The sequence below is a fragment of the Bubalus kerabau genome, chromosome 4, assembly GCF_029407905.1.
Source record: "Bubalus kerabau isolate K-KA32 ecotype Philippines breed swamp buffalo chromosome 4, PCC_UOA_SB_1v2, whole genome shotgun sequence".
NCBI classification, from domain to species: domain Eukaryota; kingdom Metazoa; phylum Chordata; class Mammalia; order Artiodactyla; family Bovidae; genus Bubalus; species Bubalus kerabau.
Genome location: NC_073627.1, coordinates 148,243,853 through 148,264,245, shown reverse-complemented (window position 1 = coordinate 148,264,245; position 20,393 = coordinate 148,243,853). Strand labels below are relative to the sequence as shown.

The following is a 20,393-nucleotide window of genomic DNA, read 5'->3' as shown; positions in this document are numbered from 1 at the left end:
TGTGAGGAAACTCCAGGAGACAGTGAAGGATAGGGAAGCCTGGTATACTGCAGTCCATGGGGTCACAAAGAGTCACAAAGACACTGAGTGACTGAACAACTCTGCAACAAGAAGTTTCTGACATCTCTCTCCTCCTGGTGGGTGGTGCACTTCCACTTTTCACCATTAGATGTCGCAGCAGGGACGAGTGGCGTGCTCAGATTAGCGTCTGTCCCCAAGAAGGCAGCTTCCAGCAGCAGCCTTAGTGTGTGTGCCCTCTCTGGTTTTGATGCAGAGAGGGGGAAAAGAGAGGTACAGAGTGTGCTCCTGGTTAGCTCAAGAAGGTGGAAGAATGTTGATTTCTTAACAGAAGCTCCAAGATGCCCCAGTGCCCAGTCTGCTCAGGCCCTCAATGGCTGTACCAGGATAGTGTGAGCAGGGACACTGCCCAGAGGAGAGGAGGGTCAGGACTTCTGGGTTCCCTAAGTCTTGACTCATGCCTCAAAATATTCTCTTGCGTCCCGTCCCCCTCGACCCCACAGGCTGGTGGATGTGGCTGGGACGTGGCAAGGCCTCGCGTGCAGGCTGGGAAGATGGGAGGGGAAGCAGCAGGGACCCTGAGGAACCAGACCCCTAAACCGGAACTCAGGCTTCCAGGTGGTCACAAAGGTGCATTTGTGTAATGGGAGGCCAGAGTTTCCCTGTTAGCTTTAACCACATACTTCAAATATTTACACAGGAAAGCGAGCTCTCATTTGTATTCCTGCCTCAAGCTCACAAAGTAACTGAGCCTGAACAGCACCAGTCCAAGCAGCCGTCCCATCTCGCCTGGCTGCCAAGACCACCTTCTGTCTGGTTTCTGGGTGTGAGCAGTCAGAGGGAAATCCCAAGGCAGGAGGAGAAGGGGTTGACAGAGGACGAGATGGTTGGATGGCATCACCGACTCAATGGACATGAGTTTGAGCAAACTCTGGTGATAGTGAAGGACAGGGAAGCCTGGCGTGCTGCAGTCCATGGGCTGGCAAACAGTCGGACACGACTGAGCGACTGAACAACAACTTACTTAACACACTTGGCCCCATACCTGATCGCCTTTCCAAGCCAGGCCTATCTTTCTGCTCAACTCAGGCACTGTCCTCTGCCCCAACAATCACACTCAAACTCTGCTGCTTCCCCCATAGCTCCCTCCTTTTTGATCTATTTCTGACTCTTTACTTTCTCAGGCCCGGTTCACTCACTGCTCTCTCTGTCTTCTCCCAGCCCTTCTTCTGGCTGGTTCCTGTAAAGAACCTGGTGGTCTCTGTTGTGACTGCCATATATGGATCTAGAAACCAGCCATAGACAGGAGTAAACAGAGGGTTTAAAGTTTCCAATAAAACTTTATTTATAAAAGCAGGTGAGGGGCCGGTCTTGGCTCTATGGTCCTTGTTTGCCACCCTCTGACCTATCTCACATTTTCTTGTTTGTTTATTGACTGGTCTTGCCCCTTTCCTTTACTTGGTCTCTCACAGTTCTTTCCTACGGTAGACACTGTGATTATCTTTTAAATGAGCATTATTTGGTAACTGCATTGCTTTTTGAAGCCCTGGTGAACTCTGGGATGAAATGAAAACATCTCCTGCCATATTAATAAACAAGAAATGTCACAGCCATCAGCGATTTCTGGCCTCCAAATGTGAACGAGTGCAGACGCTGCCACCTCCAAGGGTGACTGCTGAGGAGCTGGGAATGCAAGAAGCAATGTGAACGAAGGAACAGGGTTGGCCCCAGAAAGCTGAGATGCATTTGAAAGGAAGGAACTCAGTGAGCCCAGAGGCTTGCATCTCCCCATACATAGAATGCTAAATTCCTTCGCTTGATACCCAATCTTTGATGTTCAAAATGCCTGCTCCCTTTGTTACAAAATTGTATATAGCCTGACTTCCCCTCCTGCCTCTTTGGAGCAGTTTTCTCAGAGCTACTGAGATGCTGTCTCCCTGCCTCAGAGTCCTAAATATTCCCACCAAATAAAATAACTCTACTTTCGCATTCTGACTATATTTTTTAGTCGACAGGGGTTTCTAATTTCCTTTCTTCCATCACCTTCTACCCCCTGGCAATTCAGCTTTCACTTTCTCATTGGCAAAAGTGACTAAACAGTAAGACTGATGGGAGATCGAGAGCCATCTCCCGTCTGGGAAAGACAGATAAGAGAATGGAGAGGTGACGCGGCTCTCTGCACGTGGCAGGATGCAATTAGACCCACAGGATGGGAGCAGCAACTCTTAATTATGCAAATGCAGTTTACTTGTGGTGAATTCTAAATTTTGGGCAAGCTCCCAACTTTGTCCTATTTTTTCAAACTATTCCTGGGCATCTTTCTTCACCATCTAGTCTCAGACTTTGGAAAAGCAACTACTTTTAATATCAGTATACAGAAAAGCTGATTAGAAGGACAATCAAACAAAATAAAAATAAGCTGACTCCTCAACCCCCTTAAAACTAGTGTTTTAAAATCAGGAAAGAATAGACCTTGATATGATAGTAAAAATGGATGCCAGTCCAAAATCTAAGGGCTACCCGCCTCCCTGCCTGTTATAACAAGCTCCCCTTTTTCTAGGAGCAGAACTGGTTTGGCTAAGTGAGTACAGAGTTCTTGAGCAGGTTTGGAGGGCTCAAGGGGGCTTTGTTTAGCAGTGGGGGTGAACACAGAGGACAGAAGAGGGTGCAGCTCTTGATAAGAAAGTGATACCTACCATGTGTGGTGGAGCTAAGGGGGCCTCCAAAGAACCCTAAAGCAATGGTGTGCTGGGAAACCAGCTCATTGCAGGGGATGGTGGCGGGAGCAGGCTGGGGTTTCGGGCAAAAGGTAAAGCCTGACCAGTGTTTGCTGATTCCTGTGGTGTAAATACCACTACCACAGCTGATTTCAGCCCCGAATGTGACGGCACTGAACACGCAGTTGGGGAGAGATGTGTATGGTGGGCTCTCCCAGACATTACCGTGGGCTTCCGCATGCCACCACCCTGTCATCTCCTGTTGAGCTGGGTCAGAGAGGAAGATGTGCTGTGTTCTTCCTTCCCTCACAAGCCCCAGCTCGGCTGCCCTCTCCCCTACCTGCCCTAATGCGGATGTGCTGGCTGCAGGTCTCACCTCCCACGGTCAGCCCCCTGCGTTAGGGATGTCATCTCCTCTCACTCTCCTCCAGCCCACCCTCCGCTGCCCCATGCAGCTCAACAAGATGACTTTGGTTCTGTTTTCAGAAGAGAAAGCTCCATGGCTTACCCCTAACAGATGTGTAAGAACACGTTCCTAGGCTTGACAACTGATGAGAGGTGAAAACACAGGGAGCATTTCTGTCGCTAATTTGGCCCTGAGAAACCAAACGGCCGAGCAAGGCACCTTATGGCCAACCCCCGCTGCTCCAGACACAGACTCCACCCAGTGACTGCGCTTAGGATGCACGTGGGGTGGGTGAGCAGAGGCTGGCACCACGCCTGGGGGTGTCAGGAAAGGAACAGAGGCAGTTTTTTGGTTTCCACAATGAATGTGGGAGGGGGTGCTTGACATTAGATCCTTGGGGGTCCTTGCATCCTGCAAGGACAGGAAGTTCCACCCACCCCCAAATTCTGACAGCGCCCTGGTAAGAAACACTGCAGGCTGGAACAGAAAATGACACTGAAAGGAAAGGGGATAAAATGCCCTCAGTGTAAATTACCTTCTTCCATTCCCCTCACCCACTGTACAGGGCTGTGGGCAGTCTCTTCCTGCAGATGATCCATTGCAGGTTACCACTGCAAACAAATCACCTTTCTTGGCTTTCTCTGCAGGTAGAGCCTGCTCCTTAAGGCAACCGCCCACGAGTCCTCTGCGATGCATTTTCCAGACACACTGGGACATCATGATCATTTTCAATAACCAGGTTCCAGTATTGGGTGTCCCGAAATCCCAAGCAGTTATTTATTTGGGGATTTACTTTTTCTTTTTTTTTAAAGATAGAGAATGGTTAGAAATGTTTGGCAGTCAACTCCTCCCTTTCTGGCTCAGGGGAAAGCTGAGGTCTAGAGTCATTTGAAGGCATGACTAAAGCAAATGATGACGTGGATCTTGTCGAACATGAAGCTGGGGAGACTCCGCTGAAGGGCACAGGGCTCTGCATTACCTCGAGGGAAGTGAGCCATGTCTGCCACCAAGCAGGTGACCCCACTGGAGGGAAGGACCATCCTGGGCTGTTGGAGAATTGACTCTGAAGGAGTCCTGAGCCCCTGATCGAGCCCCGAAAGCAGGCATTTCTGTTTTGGTCTGGGTCTCCGCTCTGTAATTAGCATGTTGCTTAACCTAGTGGAGACCGGGTTTCCTGCGGGAACATCCGCAACTCAGGGATGTAAAATTACAGGGCTGCCACACACACTGAGCGTCAATGGTGGCTGTTACTAAAAACGACTCTCAAACGTACCCTGCCACAGCTGCCACTGCTGACACCCCAACATCTGCTCCTGCGGGCTGGGTCACAAGAGGGGGCCCCCATGGAAACCTCCACAGTTCCCCTGGACCTGGAGGGTGGTCTGCAGGATGCGAACTAGGATGCCGACTGTGGCAAACTCACGGTGCTCAGGGTGTGCAGACACTGCTCTAAGGGCATCGTTTACACCACCCGCCTGGCCCTTACCACCATCCTGTGAGTAGCACTGTACTCACCCCATTTAACAAACAGGGAAACTGAGGCCCGGCCTGTTAAGCAGATTGGTAGTTCACCCAGCGTGAAGGTGTGGCAGAGCGGGGACTCCTGAGTCTGTGCTCTCAGCTTTTACCCAGTATTTTGCCTCTCAAAGCAAAGACAAGAGGGGAATCTCCCAGTAGATTCTGAGCTCCAAAAGGGATGATGTACTATATTCACAGGCATCATAATGACTTTCTTCATCTCCTTACAAAAATCATAGGATAATGGTAAAAGACTAAACGCTGTAATATTCCTTCTCCCACCCCTCTTGTAAAAATTTAGACATCAAAAAGCAAAAGTACAAATTAATGGAAGGGAAAAAAAAAAAAAGGGAAAGCCCCAAACTGGGACTGTACAAGAACTCACGCCACACCGAGTTCAAAATTCCAGTCTGGAGATAGCCACCCTTCCTTGAGCTGCATGTGGCTTCACTTACTATTTATATTCCTAATTATAAAAGTGGTTGAAGCACAGCAAGAAATACAGGAATCAGATAACGCAAGAAAGTGCTTTGAGCCCCACCCATCCAATCCACCCAGCCTTGGCTATCTTGTAGAGTGCTCTCCTTCCTGTCTTTTTTAATGGCATTTGTCTGCTGTTTCTGACCTGCTGGAATGGACATCTGGGCTTGTATCTAGCATAGCAATGTTTTTAAATAAAAGTATTTTCCTAAGGGGTAGATGGGCACTAAAACACAGCACAGTCCAAGGAAAAGCCTTGTCCCTTGGCCAGAAGAGGGTGTTTCCTGGGGTGACTATTAGACCATGGAAGATCATGGCTTGCAGCTGATTGTTGCTTTAAGATGAACAGGCTGCACCTTTCCCTAGAGCACTGCTGTGGAACAAGCGTTTCTGAGATGATGAACCGCACTCCAAGCCAAGAGAGTATGAGGCAACAGTACTGTCCAGAGTGCTACACTGTGAGAGGGGCTGCCCATGCACCAACTGAGCCCACAAAACACCGCAAGGATGACGCTGGGCTCAGAGCAGGACGATGGCGCCAGTGGAGGCAGGCAGGTTAAAATCCCGCTTTGTGGAATTTGGGAAACCTAAGAATACCTGATTCAGCATGTTTATATACCTGCTAAGGTGTTGAGCCTAATAAAATGTTTCTTCCTAATAGTGGACCATACTAGAGGTATTAACTGTAAAAATGTGTACTCAAACTGTGGAAAGGCCAGATTTGCTTTGGTTTCTTTCCACTATGAATGAATATTATAATGGGGAACTCAGTTTAAAACAGCCCTTATTATGGGACTTCCCTGGTGGTCCATTGGCTAAGACTCCGTGCTCCCAATGCAGGGAGCCCGGGTTTGATACCGGGTCAGGGAACTGGATCCCACATGCTGCAACTAAAACCCGGTGCAGCCAAAGAGATAAATATTAAAAAACAAGCAAGCAAGCAAAAGATGCTGTTTCCATTAAAAAAAAACAAACAAACAGCCCTTAAAGTGTGATAATCTATATAAACATAGAATTCTATACTCAAATGCGGGGCTCCCTACAATAAAATCCAGCAAAAGTCAGAGGTTGCAAACTGGTGGCCTCTGAGTTAATCTGGCCTGAAGTTGTGTTTCATTTGGCTGAATATCACTTCAAATAAAGTGAGTTTTAAGATGAGGAGATTTTATGTGAAAGGTCATTGTTGATTTGCTGACAGACTCATGGGTTACTGCACCACCCCCTCTTGTTTTGCCTGTAAACAAAAAGTTTTCCCTTGCTTTGCTAGTCCAGATTCTCCCTCACAGTGAGAGTCTGTGGGGGCACAGAGTGGGAGAACATGAAGTCCAGAGTTAATGTAAGTCTTTCCTCTAAGAACGTGTGAATAAGCCGGGATCTCTTTCCAGAAATTCTAGATCAAAGGGGAGACTGAATCCCAGCAGTGGCCTGGGGGATCTCAGTGTTTATCAGTTCACAGACTCCAAAGCACAAAGGTGTGAAAGTCCATTATCTTTCCCAGGCCAACTCCAGGCACTGAAATCATTCCAATCTCTGCATGTGTCCCTTGCCCTTTCCCTGTAACCAGGACCAGGAGACCACTATATCAATTCGAACTTTTAGTAGCTGTGAAAGTTAAGACATTGTTATCCCTCCCCCAGGCACTTTTCAATTTATATGGCAGGGTCTTTGTAGGATACCCTGAGCTTATTTGAAATAATACTTTTTCATGAACACTTAAATTAACTGAGTAATTTTTTAAATTTCTATAACATTTGTCCTTTTTTACAAAAATTATTATATGATTATTTTAGGAAGTTTGGAAAAAACAGAGTTATGTTTAAAGAAGAGACTGTCAATTAAGAAAACAAAACCCAAAGACACCACTGTTAACATTTTCTTTCTATGTATTTTAAAAAACATAGCTGGAAGTATAATGTGCACATAATTCATCTTCTGCTTTGCAGCCCAGGAACATCCTAAACATTAAATTCCTGTTACTAAAACCTCTTCAAGAACATTTTAAAGGCCAAAACCCATTCCATTTTATAGCTGTATGACAGTTTATCAGACATTGTTGTTGGCCATCCAACATTTGCAATTTTTATTACCAATTTTTATAAATAACACTGCAATGGACATCTTCATGCATACAACTTTTTTTCTTAATGCATTTTTTTCATTTCTTTATGATAGAGTCACAGACAGAGAATCCCTAACTTAAAGGGTGTGACTGTTTTGAAGTCTCTCCGTACACACTGCTGTGATGTGGGCTGAAACGGCATACCTGCATTTATTTATTTTTGTCATATCTTCTTAAACCTTACAGCCATGATGTTTGATAAGCTGAAGCATATGTGGTATTTTGGAGCTCAAAACATTAAGAAAGAAAGAAGCAGGGTCAGCTTTTTCATTTCCCCTCTACTTCACGGGGGCAGGTATTATAGACAGGGTGAGAGGAGGAAAATCAGGCACAGTGACCGCAAAAAGAGGCCAGTGATTTCCAAGTCCTAACACAGAAGAAGAAACCAGAGAGGTAGCCGACACGTTTATGCAAATCGATAAGCAAACCACAGCCCAGGACAGGTGCCTTTTGGTACCACCTGTGTGTCCAACAGATTGTTCATTCTCAGCGTTTATAAGGGACAAGACAGAATTTTTCACATAAAAAGCACAGAGCATTTCAGAGCACAAACAATTTCTCACCTTTCGGAGTCTTGTGAGGAGGCCTGCTACGTGTTCATGCTGTTCCGATTTCGCAAGATCTTCTGCTGTCTTTCCATCCTGTTGGAGAGAAATGATTAGTTTTTTCCTCCGCTGCAGAGAACTGTGTGTTCCACACACCAACATCACCTTCTGAGACAGAAACAGTGTAACAGGCATCAGAAGCAAATAAGGTGGACAAAAGACCGTGTCCTGAATTATTCCCTTTTCTGTGGAATCCTGATTTCACTGATTTCACTTCTCCTGATTTCACTTCCTTTCCTTCCAGGAAAGGAAGATAAGGAAAGTAGGAAAAAACCATGCATTGGTGCTTTGAGGTCCAAAGGCAAGATGTCTCAGGCCCACAGGCTTTAATCAAACCGGGCACCTCATTAGCAGGCAGATTACTCTGCATCCTGAACCTCCCTCCAATTAGGCCAACGATAAAGACTGTCATTAGCTGCCAAATTCTAGTTAGTGGAAGCTAATGTCTTAGAATCCTTCCAGGGACAAACCTCAGCACTCATATCAAGCTAGTTACTGGTAATTACTGTGCATTTCAAAGAAAAGGCTGAGTTTTACAGACAATTTGGATCTGAAGATCTTTGGTGAAACATAAAAGGTGGAAATAAGGGTCCACGGCACTTCAGTGTTTGCTTTTTAATTAGAGAATTTTCACAGGGCTGCAGTCTCATACTGAACAAATTTGTTTCCAGGCTGTGAACATGCAGGATGATGGCTAACGTTTTTCGAGCGCTCCTCACAGTCTCAGTGCGTTGAGCGTAGTAACCTCAGAGGTGCTCCTGGGCGGTGGGAACGCTAGCTGTTCACCCACCACAGAGGAGGGATCGGTGACTGAGGGACTGCTCTGCTGCAGCTTAGGAATCATTACAAATTTAAAAGTAGAAAAGATGAGAAGCAATTTCCAAAGAAATAAAAGCAATATTTCTTAAATGAGAAGACTAAGCAGCCTTTAGCCCATCTGTCAGTGTTTTCTAGGGACAGTTCAAGTACCATTCCTAAGGAAGCGGGGGGATGCCGGATCTGACTGACAGCACACCTGCCAATCTCACAGCCCAGGTCACAGTCCCAACCATCACATCACCTCAGCCTCGGCACTGCTGACATTCTGGCCAGGACGATTCCCCTTCATGGGAGGTGGTCCCGTACACTGTGAGATGTCAAGCAGCACCCTGGCCTCCACCACTAGACACCAGCAGATTTCCCTTGCACTAGCTGTGCCAACCCAGTGTCTCTGTGCTGTGCTTAGTCGCTCAGTCATGTCTGACTCTTTGCGACCCCATGGACTGTGGCCCACCAGGCTCCTCTGTCCATGGAGATTCTCCAGGCAAAAATAATGGAGTGGGTGGCCATGCTCTCCTCCAGTGGATCTTCCCAACCCAGGGATCGAACCCAGGTCTTTCACATTGCAGGTAGATTCTTTACCATCTGAGTTACAAGGAAAGCCCTTTACCATCTGAGCCACAAGAGAAGTCCAGTGTCTCTGGACATTGCCAAATGTTTCCTGAGCAGTGAAACTGCCGAAGTTGAGAAGTATGGTCGTAGGTTGTGGTTGGAGCTCTGGTGGGTGCTCCTGGGAGGCATGTTCTACACTCATGTTGCCCACCTCTCTCTGCCTACTCCCCGCTGTCAAGTCCTGCAGTGGCCCCAGTGGGCAGACAAAAGCTTCTAGTTTGCTTTGGGGTGAATGAGGTAAGTTGTCGGACACCACATCCAAACAAGGGGGTCATACCAAACTGTCTGGATCCTTACTGACATGATAAGGACAGGCCTTACTTCTCAAACCTCATGGCACCCTGGAGTCACTGGGGTGTTTAAGAACTTCTGCTGCCAGGTTCCCACCCACATACTCAGCTTCTACCTTTCTGAGGTGTGACCTGGACATCAGGGTTCTAAGCCCTCCCACGTGATTCTATTGTGCAGCCAATAGAATGGCTTCCAACTAAGGCAATGGTTCCAATAGGTTTTGGAACCATTGCCTTAGTTGGAAGAAATCTGAGCCTCAACTTAAAATCTTCTGTCTTCTGGTGTGACTGACCATAGATTTCTCTCAAAGGCCTTAGACCTGCATAGCACTCAGACACAGGATGTTTGTTCATTGGCAAAGTTTTCTCTACTGTCAAGTCTCTCAAATGACAGGAAAACTGCCACCAATACTTCCTTATGTTTGCATGGGACTCTACAGTTTGCAAAAAGTATTGCTCTAAAGGACACTGTTTAGCTTCCAAAAGAACTCTTTGCCAGTGTTTGGAAAGAGGCTGAACTCTAGAGTGAGAAGGACCTGGGTTTAATTCAGATTCCATCCCTCCCAGACTGTGTGGTCAGTCACTTGGCCTCCTAGAACCTGGGTTTCTTCCCCCATGAGATAAGCAATGACACTCTACTGCATAGGTTCTTGGGCAGATTAGACAAAAACAAATAAATGAAGCACCATGAGCAGAAAAAGCAAGCAGCGGTAATTAACGAAAAAAGAGCTAAGAGTGTCCCCAACGTCCCCCTCCCCAGCTTTCCCTCCAAGAAGGAAAGGTGTAGGAGCTAGATCTCCTCATCCCAGTCCCATGCTAAGCAAGGTGCCAGCTCTGAAGCTGGCCCACAAGTGAGCCCAGCACTCTCTGCCTTCTTTGTCATACACGGTGGTCTAGAAGGCTGGCATCATTGAGAAGGTGACATTTGAGTCAAAACCTGAAGGAGGTGAGAGAGCAAGCCATTTGGGTACCCAAGGAAGTTTTGCAAAAGGAAATCAAAAACAAATAACAACAACAAAACAGCAAGTACAAAGGCCCTGAGACAGCAGAAATAAGCAAGGCTTGGTTCCGGTGCTCAGGAGTCAAACAGGGCTGGAGATTCGGATGCGGGCCTGAGTTCCCAGGTGCAGCTGCAGCCATGGGGCTTCTGAGAGGAGCAGAGGGCAGAGAGTGGGAGGGCAGCTGGCCAGGTGGGGTGGAGCAGCAGCAAGAAGACCTAGAGCTGGAGGAGGGCAGCAGAGGTGGGAGGGGAAGAAGGGCAAGTAGGATTTTCTTATCTAAGACAGGGGTGGGTGTCAAGGAAGTACCATGTCCTGAAGAGATAACTAGATGTGACTGTTGGCTCATGGGTGAGAAAGACCTCAAAGAAAGGCAAGGAAGAAAATGCTTAGAGAACTACAAAGTCAGAGTGGGGCTTACACTTGGGGTGGGGGGTTGGGGTGCACTGTGGCTGGGACAGGCCACTGGGAGCTTCTGGGGTGGCCTCTGAAGTTCTATTTTTTGATCTCAATAGGGCTACAAAGGCGTTTGTCAAATTCACCAAGTTCTTTTGTTCCTGTCCTTTCTTAAAAAGAAAATCTGCTTTATTTTACAACAAAGAAGTTTTGAGGGCTTCCCAGGTGGCTCGGTGGTAAAGAATCCGCTCACCAAGCAGGAGACATAGGTTCGATCCCTGTGTCAGGAAGATCCCTGGGAGGAGGAAATGGCAACCCACTCTAGTATTCTTGCCTGGGAAATCCCAAGGACAAAGGAGCCTGGTGGGCTCTACAGTCCTTGGGGTCGCAAAAAGTCAGACACGACTTAGTGACTAAATAACAACAACAAAAAAGCGAGGTGACTCCCTCTGCTGAGTCATAGGGATTCGACGACAGACTGTGGTGGGTAGAGGAGAAGTGGGAAGCAAGGAAAAAGAGAACCAGAGAGTCAGAAGACTTCCCAGCCATCCTGGCTGAGGACAGGCTGGGAGAGGAAAGGGAGCAGCTAGGGGGCGCTGTAGGGTCGAGGGCTGTGATGCTGACGAGGAAGAACGGTGCTGTCAGGCAGAGGAGAAAAGCCCGCGGACAAAACGGGCTAGAGGGTGTTGTCCATAATGTGGCAGCCAAATGCCATGGACAGAGGAGCCTGGTGGGCTACTGTCCATGGGGTCACAAACAGTCAGATACGACTGAGCGACTTACTTTCCTTTTCATTTTCCATTCCCCATGCAGCTCCTGGGGCTGGAAATGTGGAGCTAAGATGTGCTGTGGATGAAAACTTAAATCAGAGAACTTAAATCAGACAGATTTTGAAGACTTAAATCAGAGAACCGGACACAACTCAGTAATTTAAATATAATGATTGCAAGTCAAAATGATAATATTTGGCATATTATGTACAAAATATATTACTTTATATATTACTTTTAGTATATGACTGACACTGACTTCCTGTCTTTTTCCTCATCAGATGTGGCTATTAGAAAGTTTAGAATGACGCAGGCGGCACGCTGTCCTTCTGTGGAGCCAGCCTAGGCCTGCATCAGGGCACCTCCATGATAACGCCCTTCCTGCGTGGAGCCAGCGTGCTTTCCACTGCGCCTGCTGGGGAGGCCATGCACATCCAGCCCCGTCATCCCCCTATGCTCCAGCCCACGGTCCTTCTTCTGGGCTCAGACTGTCCTCCTCTTTCTCTGAGGAGTGCTCCTGACCTCTGGAAACCCATGGGGACCCTGGCTCCCAACTGGCTCAGGACCCACTCTGTAGCTGCATATTCACTGTGACCCTTGCTGTGACCCTTGGTTCTGACTCTCCCACTAGACTGGACATTTCTCAAGGGAGGGCCAGCTCGCCTATCACAGCCCCACTGTGGCCCTCGTGTCTGTCCGGTGTGCAGTGTGTGCTCAGTATCTGCTGAATGAATAAACAATGGAGCCCCCAGGAAGTGGACTCGCAGGACCAAGAAGGAGCATCTGCAGTGAGCTGGCAGGGAGGGGAGGTACACCTGAGAGCCTCCAGAGGGCGAGCCCAAGGCTGGGGGCAGCTGCTGTGGGGAAGGCATGGGGAGACAGCTGTGGCCTCACAGAGGTCAGGGCTTCCCTGGAAGCTCAGCTGGCAAAGAGTCCATCTGCAATGCAGGAGACCTGGGTTCGATTCCTTCCTGGGTCAGGAAGATTCCCTGGAGAAGGGAACAGCAACCCACTCCAGTACTCTTGCCTGGAGAATTCCATGGACAGAGGACTGTGGCACTCTACAGTCCATGGGGTCGCAAAGAGTCAGACACGTCTGAGCAACTTTCACTTCACTTTCACAGAGGTCATGGGGAAGCCTGAGGACCCAGCAGAGGCCCAAGACCCTGACCCACACTGCCAGGCTGGCAGCAGGAGCAGCTGCTGGCATCTTCACAGCCATTGTCGACAGTTTACTTTTTATGAGGCAATATCTGTAAAAAAAAAATATTTCTTCTTGTAAAAATATATATAAGCGCTCTACTGTGGAGTAACTGGATTGAGTGCCCAACCATGGTTGGGGAAAGTTTGATAATGGCACATCAGGTTCATAGGTGGCTGTGGGTGGGCTTGTGATGGGTGAGCAGGTGCCCTAAGAAGGCCCAGTCCCATGTAGAGCACTGGTCATCACTGGACCTGCAGAGGAGCCCAGCTCAGGGCTCAACACTGCAGAAACAGACCCCCAGCTTGTGGGCAGGGAATGACATTCTCGTCACATTTGTGCAGCCAGGGAGGCAAAGCCCTAGGCCAGGGGTTAGCAACCATTTTCTGTAAAGGGCCTGAGAGCAGATATATGGGGCTCTGAGGGCCTTAGGGTCTCTCCTGCAATTGCTCAAGTCTCCCCTTGAAGAGTGAAAATGGCTTGCAGACAATATGTAAACAACAAGCACGGCAATGTCCCAATAAAACTTTATTAACAGAAGCGGGCAGCAGGCTGAGTTTCGTCTGTGGTCCACAGTTTGCCATCCCCTGTATGACTCTCCAGCTTCAGATCCCTGATTTTCCCAAGGTTAGCTGCCATGTTTTAAAACTCCAGTGGGTCTCCTCTAAAGAAACAATTTGTGTTAGCAAAGCTCTTGTGAGTTTTAGGAATCTCCCACGTGAGCCAGTGGAGACTCAACCCACTGCCGGGCCAGAAACAGCTCAAAAGATAATGTTTCACTGCAGCTGTAAAACAGCAACCTTATCTCATCCACAGACACATTGTTCCTCTCTGGTATCCTCGAAATGAGGATCAAAGGGTTTCTTCTGCAGGGAGGTACCAGGTCTGGAATGGGGAGTGTCAGGAGTGAAGGAAACTAAAGAAACCTCATTTTAAAATATGCTGTGGCTTCCCAGGTGATACTATGGTAAAAAAAAAAAAAAAAAAAAAAAACCACCTGCCAATGCAGGAGACACAAGAGATGCGGGTTAGGTTCCTGGGGTTGGGAAGATCCCCTGGAGAAGGGCACAGCAATCCACTCCAGTATTCTGGAGAATCCTGTGGACAGAGGAGCCTGGTGGGCTACAGTCCATAGGGTTGCAAAAGAGTCGGACACTACTGCACACATGCAGGCCTAAAAGCAAAGCCAGACCTTTCAAAGACGAGAGGACAGCTCTTGTCACCTGTTCCCCCCCCACACCGAGGGGCCTTCCTCCTCCTTCTCTGAAAGCCCATGGCCCCTCCAGTCCCCCACAGTGGAGGGGGCACACTTAGGAAAGATAAACACACAAGCTAATACAAAACATGAAGGCCTGTTGTGTAACACAGGAAATGAAAAGGCTAGTGGGAAACAGCAGGTGTTCCCCGCAGTGCGGGTCTGGGGAAAGGAGAGGATGAGGCATTAACAAGATCTTACCCTGGGTTTGTGTGGGCAGATGTTTACATAACTGCCTGCGGAGGAGCTGAAGCTTAATAGCAGCCTGTCTGCTTCGCAGTGCAGTTGCCAAGCAATACCTTCCTTCTCGTGCCCTCGAGGCCTGAGACATTTGCAGTCATTTTCTTCTGCCAGAGGGCTACTCACCGAGGTCAGCGCCTCCACATTGGCGCCCGTCAGACACAGGTAGCGGACCACGTCCAGAATCCCGTTGTTGGCGGCAAGGTGCAGAGGCGTCCGTCCATACTGCAGGAGACAAAAAGACCCGGGAGAGTCCTCACTCTTGCTGCCGAGGATGACATGTGTGGAGGGAATCTCATGGGGCCAGCACTGTGTAAGGATCTGGGAGCCACAAGGAAGAGATAGGAGGCGAGGTCTCCTTTCTCCAGAAACTTGCCATCTCTTTGGGGAGGCAAGCCAAACAAAATGTTTTCAAGTATTTCTCAGCTAACAGAATGACTTTAAAATAAAACTTCAAAGGCTGAAAGAGTGGGAGGCTTATCATAAAATAACTAAATTAAGTCTCCTGCTGTGCTGGCAGAAAGGAGGCATGAGTCAGGGCTGAAGGCCCCAAAGTTCTGGAAAGATTTGCACTGTGGCTCAGATTTAGATACAGCAAGGGAAGAAGGCATGGAAGGACAGAAAGTGAAGACGCTCTAATGAGGTGAAACGCCATGGCCATACCCAGCAGTCTTGATTGCCTACGGCTCCCAAACCGTGTGCCAAGGTATCTGGGGGCACTGCAGTGTATTCAAGGGGATTTAAATTTTTGATGGAACCAGCAGGTTCAGACACCAGGGAAATTACTAGCTTCAGGTAGTTCAGTGTCTCAAATTAGCTGGAACTGCCTTCCTTTCAGTGGCATTGTGTATGCACAGCACGGGGCTGGCGGCGGCTGTGATACAAAGCAGGCATCTTGTGAAGATCCACATAGAACAGGATATAGGGGTGGTGGTGTCCACTCTGAGTCCAAGGTTTAAAGAGTCGTGAGGTGCCCAACAAGCACACACCTTCCATTAGTACACAACTGTGGTCAATTGAGAATTAAATAAAAATAGCTTTCTTTCAATTTATGTGAATCGTTTGTTCCATCAGCTCCTGAAATATTAGGTTGTTTGGGTTGAATAACTTAATAAACAGAACTTAAGCAGCCTGGAGTGCTGCAGTCTACGGGGTAGCAAACAGTCGGACACAACTGAGCGACTGAACAACAACAAACGTATTTAAACAATTTTTTTTTTTTTTCTTTTTTGGCTGCGCGATACAGCTTGTGGCATCTCAGCTCCTGACCAGGACTAAACCTGGGCCATGGCAGTGAAAGCCCAGAAATCTCACCATTAGGTTACTAGGGAACTCCTGGAACTTATTAAGGTTTTTCTTTTGCTCTGGGGAAACCAGAAAAAAATAAATTACTTTACACAATGGAAATTATGAACTGAGCAAGTTTGGCTGTCTCTGTTTTGTGCTGTTTATGTGCAAATAAATGTAGGTTTTTGTTAAGAAGGTAACACATGCTCATTTAATATCCAAACAACATAGAAGGATACACAGTAGAAAAATGAAGTCTTTTCCTTCCGCTCCTCCAAGTTCCCCCACTCAGAGCTAGCCCAACGCAAACCTTCCAGGCTTTTCTCTACGAATTCATAAGTGGAGAGAAATAATTTGAAAAGCGAAGACATAATCATATTCCACCTTCCATTCTGTCAACTTGCTTTATTCATCTGACAACAGACAGAATACTTTCCCAGGTCTATAAGGAAATCTATTACATTCTTTCAGATACCTGAATAATATTCAATATTTAGACATATCATAACTTATTTAGTTAGCCTGCTGAGGATGGGCACTTAAGGTGGTTCCATTTCTTGCTACTATAAGTAATGCTGCAGTGTGTGTGCATATTTATGTTTTGTTTACTGTTAACTCCTAGAGTCATTTAGAAAACAGATATGAAGCTCTCAAATACCCCAGAGCTAAAGTGAAAAGTAAGGAGTTGGTTTGGAAGATTTGGAGGAAGTGTTTGGATTTCTGTGTAAGGAAGACAGTCCTGGGTAACAAGATGCATAGTTTTATAGAAGGGGAAAGGGTCAAGGAAGAGACATATGATGAATAAAAGACCAGGAGAGTTTACACTTTGATGGCCTCCAATGTTTGACCAAACAAAACTCAAACTCCTTAACATTATATTCAAGGTCTTTCACCATCTGGACTCAATTCCCCTTCCTGGCTGCCTCCCTCTTCTTGAAATATGCTTTTCCCCTCTTCTCCATCTGTCCAAATCCCAATCATTTAAAATAATCACCTGTGAACAGCTTTTCCCAGTTTCTTTAGTGTCCAGATGCCCATGCTTCTGGAGCGCCCGTGTCTCTATCACAGTAGTGGTTATAACATGAGATGCTCTTATAGTAAAATGTCCCTGTGTCTGTCTGCAGGCAGCCTGAGGACAAGAATCACTCCCTGCTGCCCACCCCCAGCCCCCTCACATCGCACCTGGCACAGTGTTGTCAGAAAAAGGCATTCGTTCATCTATACCTGGCAGGCACGGAATTCTTGGGCAGGATCCTGGGTGTGTGCGCACATCTGTGTGTGTGTGTGTGTGTGTATGTGCGTGTACACCTATGCATGTGTCAACATGCTTTTTCTCCCTTTGCTGATCAGAAGAGCCAATCCAGAAGAGAACAAAGGGTTGAGGGTGTGCTGTCTGTATCGTCCAATTCTTCTCTTCTCCCACATTCCCTGATGCAGCCGAGTTAAATAGCCAGTCTCCCGATTTACACGTGAGAAGAAGGCACATACAGAAATGCCTGTTTCACTGCAATGACTGTCAGAAATCGTGACAAGCTCCTGTCACATACTGATGACAGGGGTAGGATCTGAATGGCCGTGTGTATCTCTGGGGGAATGGAATCCAGGTAAGGAAACGGCAGGGCACGGGAAAAGAGTGACAGTCTGCCTGGGCGACGTGGCTGTCACTGTGCCATGGCCATGCAATTGGTTACCAGGGTCAGTCCATGTAAAGTCAGATATGCTTTCTGGGGAAGCAAGGCCTTTCTCTTACTTTTCTGTACATTTTTTAAGTTCCTCTATAGACCTCATCATCTTTCCTAAAACAAGCAACAAAAAAATGGAAGAGAAAAACAAGCTGACACCAGCTCTTCTGAAGGTGCAAGATTCACAAAGTCCCCATGAACAATGGCCAAGTCACAGCCATTCAAATGAGTGCCACGAGGTCCCTAAAGCTGCTTTTTATTCATTTAAAGACTCCTGGAAGGAAAGCCAACCTCTTGATGCTGCTTAATACTATATTACATTTAGTTTCTTCCTTAAGCCACTTATATAACTGACTTGGCAAGATTAGAAAAGGATAAACTAAGAAAGCAACCAGCAGCTGATGGCTAGGACTTAGGATATTGCCTTTTCATATTTCCAGAATATGAAGATTACCTATTTCAATTTCTATTAGAATTAATCACATAATATGCAAGAAGGATTTTTTTTGGTAGAAGCATAATTTTCCAGGCATTTCAGTTATTCTTTTAGCTTAAACAAACCATATTAAATTCTGCTGGTATCATGTCTGCCACTTATAAACAAATATTTCCTGCAATTACAAAATTAATTCTACTTGGACTTTGTTGTTAACATAATGGTAACAGAATAGTGCTTGCCTTTCATACAGTTACAGAGCTGGAACCACATGACTATCCACCTGTTCTACCATACTTGGTAATGAAAATCTAGATGGCATTCAGGGAAAAGAAAAGGTGTTAGCTAATTTCTAGAATTTCTAGAAGTCAACATATGGGGATTTTTATTTCTTTATCATTCACCAAATGATAGTATCCCCTTAGTCTCACCAAATTTATTTAGCACAAGAAAGATGTTATGAATTTTTGACCATAAAACTCTCAAATGAGGGAAACTGGAGAAATCTGGTTCTAGGAATTTCAATCATATAACTCATTAGGTGTTTTCCTGAACACTCAGTACCCTGGTTTGTACCATGTTCTTTGATTCTTCTCCAGGAAGAGAACATACACATACACTCTCTCCCCTGCCCTCCCTCCTTCTCTCTCTTTCTGCTCCTGCTCCTGGTGCTGCTGCTAAGTCGCTTCAGTCGTGTCCGACTCTGTGCGACCCCATAGACAGCAGCCCACCAGGCTCCTCTGTCCCTGGGATTCTCCAGGCAAGAACACTGGAGTGGGTTGCCATTTCCTTCAACAATGCATGAAAGTGAAAAGTGAAAGTGAAGTCGCTCAGTCATGTCTGACTCTTAGCGACCCCATGGACTGCAGCCCACCAGGCTCCTCTGTCCATGGGATTTTCCAGGCAAGAGTACTGGAGTAGGGTGCCATTGCCTTCTCTGCTCTCTTTCTAGATGCTCATAAATGGTAAGCTAGTCTCAGCAGGAAGTATTAATGTAATACTTTTCTGTGACTATTATTAAATTAATAGTCTATAGGAAATTAAATAATTTCCTATATAATATTTATTTAATAATTAAATAATTGTTGAACAATTTATTAAATTAGTAAACTATAGGAAATTATTAAAAAGTCATATGCAAAATACACTTAAAGTGGCGAGCCCTATGAAAAAGAACAGGTCCATAAAAGCAATACTGACTTTGAACAGTGAAGAGAGAAACTTGCCCAAACCCAGAAGCAGGTAGACACAGAGACTGTGCAGAGATCTTCCCTCCAGCTTTACCTTGTTGGAGAGATCCAAATTGCAGTTGGCTTCACAGAGGGCCACCACAATGGGCACATTGCCATCTTTGCAGGCCACATGGAGGGGGGTGTTGCCATGCCTGTCTTGGAAATCGACAGAACTGCCCTGGCTGATGAGAGTCTGGATGACCTCCATCTGACATCGTCTCACGGCAAGATGTAGAGCAATGTGTCCATCCTGTAACAAACACCGGCTGTGAGCAGTTTTGACTGGGCATGTGGGACTGGCTGGTTGCCTTTCTAGCCTCACTGGGTCAGGTTTAACTGGTAACGGGACCGTTACTGCAAAGCCTGAAGGAGGATTAAAAACCACAAACTTTACTCCTGGTGGGGTTGAGGTGAGGCCCCACATGTCTCACTCTGAATAATCACGGGCTGAGCTGACCATCAGTTTGATTAATCTAGGTTTGGCCAGTACATTCAGGTAGGAAGACACCACACTCCTTCTTGTGTCTGAATTCATAGGACTTACATTATTGTTGGTTCTCCAGTGGCCTGTTTTATCAAGTATTTGGAAAACATTTGCTCAGTGATCTTTACTAACTTCCTAAGTAGAGAGTTTATTATTTTATTTTTCACTCTGAGAAACTGAGAGCAGGTGATGTGCTATCACATAGATGAGAAGCAAACTGTTGTTGCTTAGTCACTAAGTTGTGTCTGACTCTTTTGTGACCCCATGGACTGTAGCCCACCAGGCTCCTCTGTCCATGGGATTTCCCAGGCAAGAGTACTGGAGTGGGTTGCCATTTCCTTCTCCAGGGAATCTTCCCAACCCAGGGATTGAACCCATGTCACCTGCACTGGAAGGAAGGTTCTTTACCACTGAGCCACCAGGGAAGCCCTAAGAAGCAAATAAAACATATTTAACCTCTGCACCCACACAGCACCAGCCTGGGAGTTCATTCTTCCTGTTGTAGAGCCCCTGGTGAAGATAAGTGCTGAGTTTTAGGAGCTGGGTAGGGGGAGCTTAGAAGCATTTCTGTAACTCATCAACTCTAGGGTTGTTCAACCTCAGTCCTGTTAAAATTTGGGGCCTGTCCTAGGAATTGCAGGCTGTTCAACAGAGCCGCTGGTCTTTATCTTCTAGACACCCTATCCTCGCTGTGACGACCCAAAAATACGTCTCCAGCCACTACCTAATGTCACCTGGGGGCAAGGTCACTGCCCACTTGAGAACCGCTGCTCTGTACCAAGAGAATACTCCACAGAGGGCAGTGACTAAATGAACTGCAGTGTGCCA

The 20,393-nt window shown here is 46.8% G+C and overlaps 1 protein-coding gene across 2 annotated transcripts in view; it reads right to left on the bottom strand.

The window, feature by feature from the left end:
- Positions 1-20,393, bottom strand: part of DAPK1 (death associated protein kinase 1) — a 210,994-nt gene that overhangs the window by 27,383 nt on the left and 163,218 nt on the right. For both annotated transcript variants that reach the window (XM_055578982.1, XM_055578983.1), the window contains exons 17-19: positions 19,134-19,331; positions 14,571-14,669; positions 7,822-7,899 (exon numbers count right to left, since the gene is read on the bottom strand). In XM_055578982.1, coding sequence (XP_055434957.1) covers positions 7,822-7,899; positions 14,571-14,669; positions 19,134-19,331 — 375 coding nt within the window. The remainder of the gene's footprint in view (positions 1-7,821; positions 7,900-14,570; positions 14,670-19,133; positions 19,332-20,393) is intronic.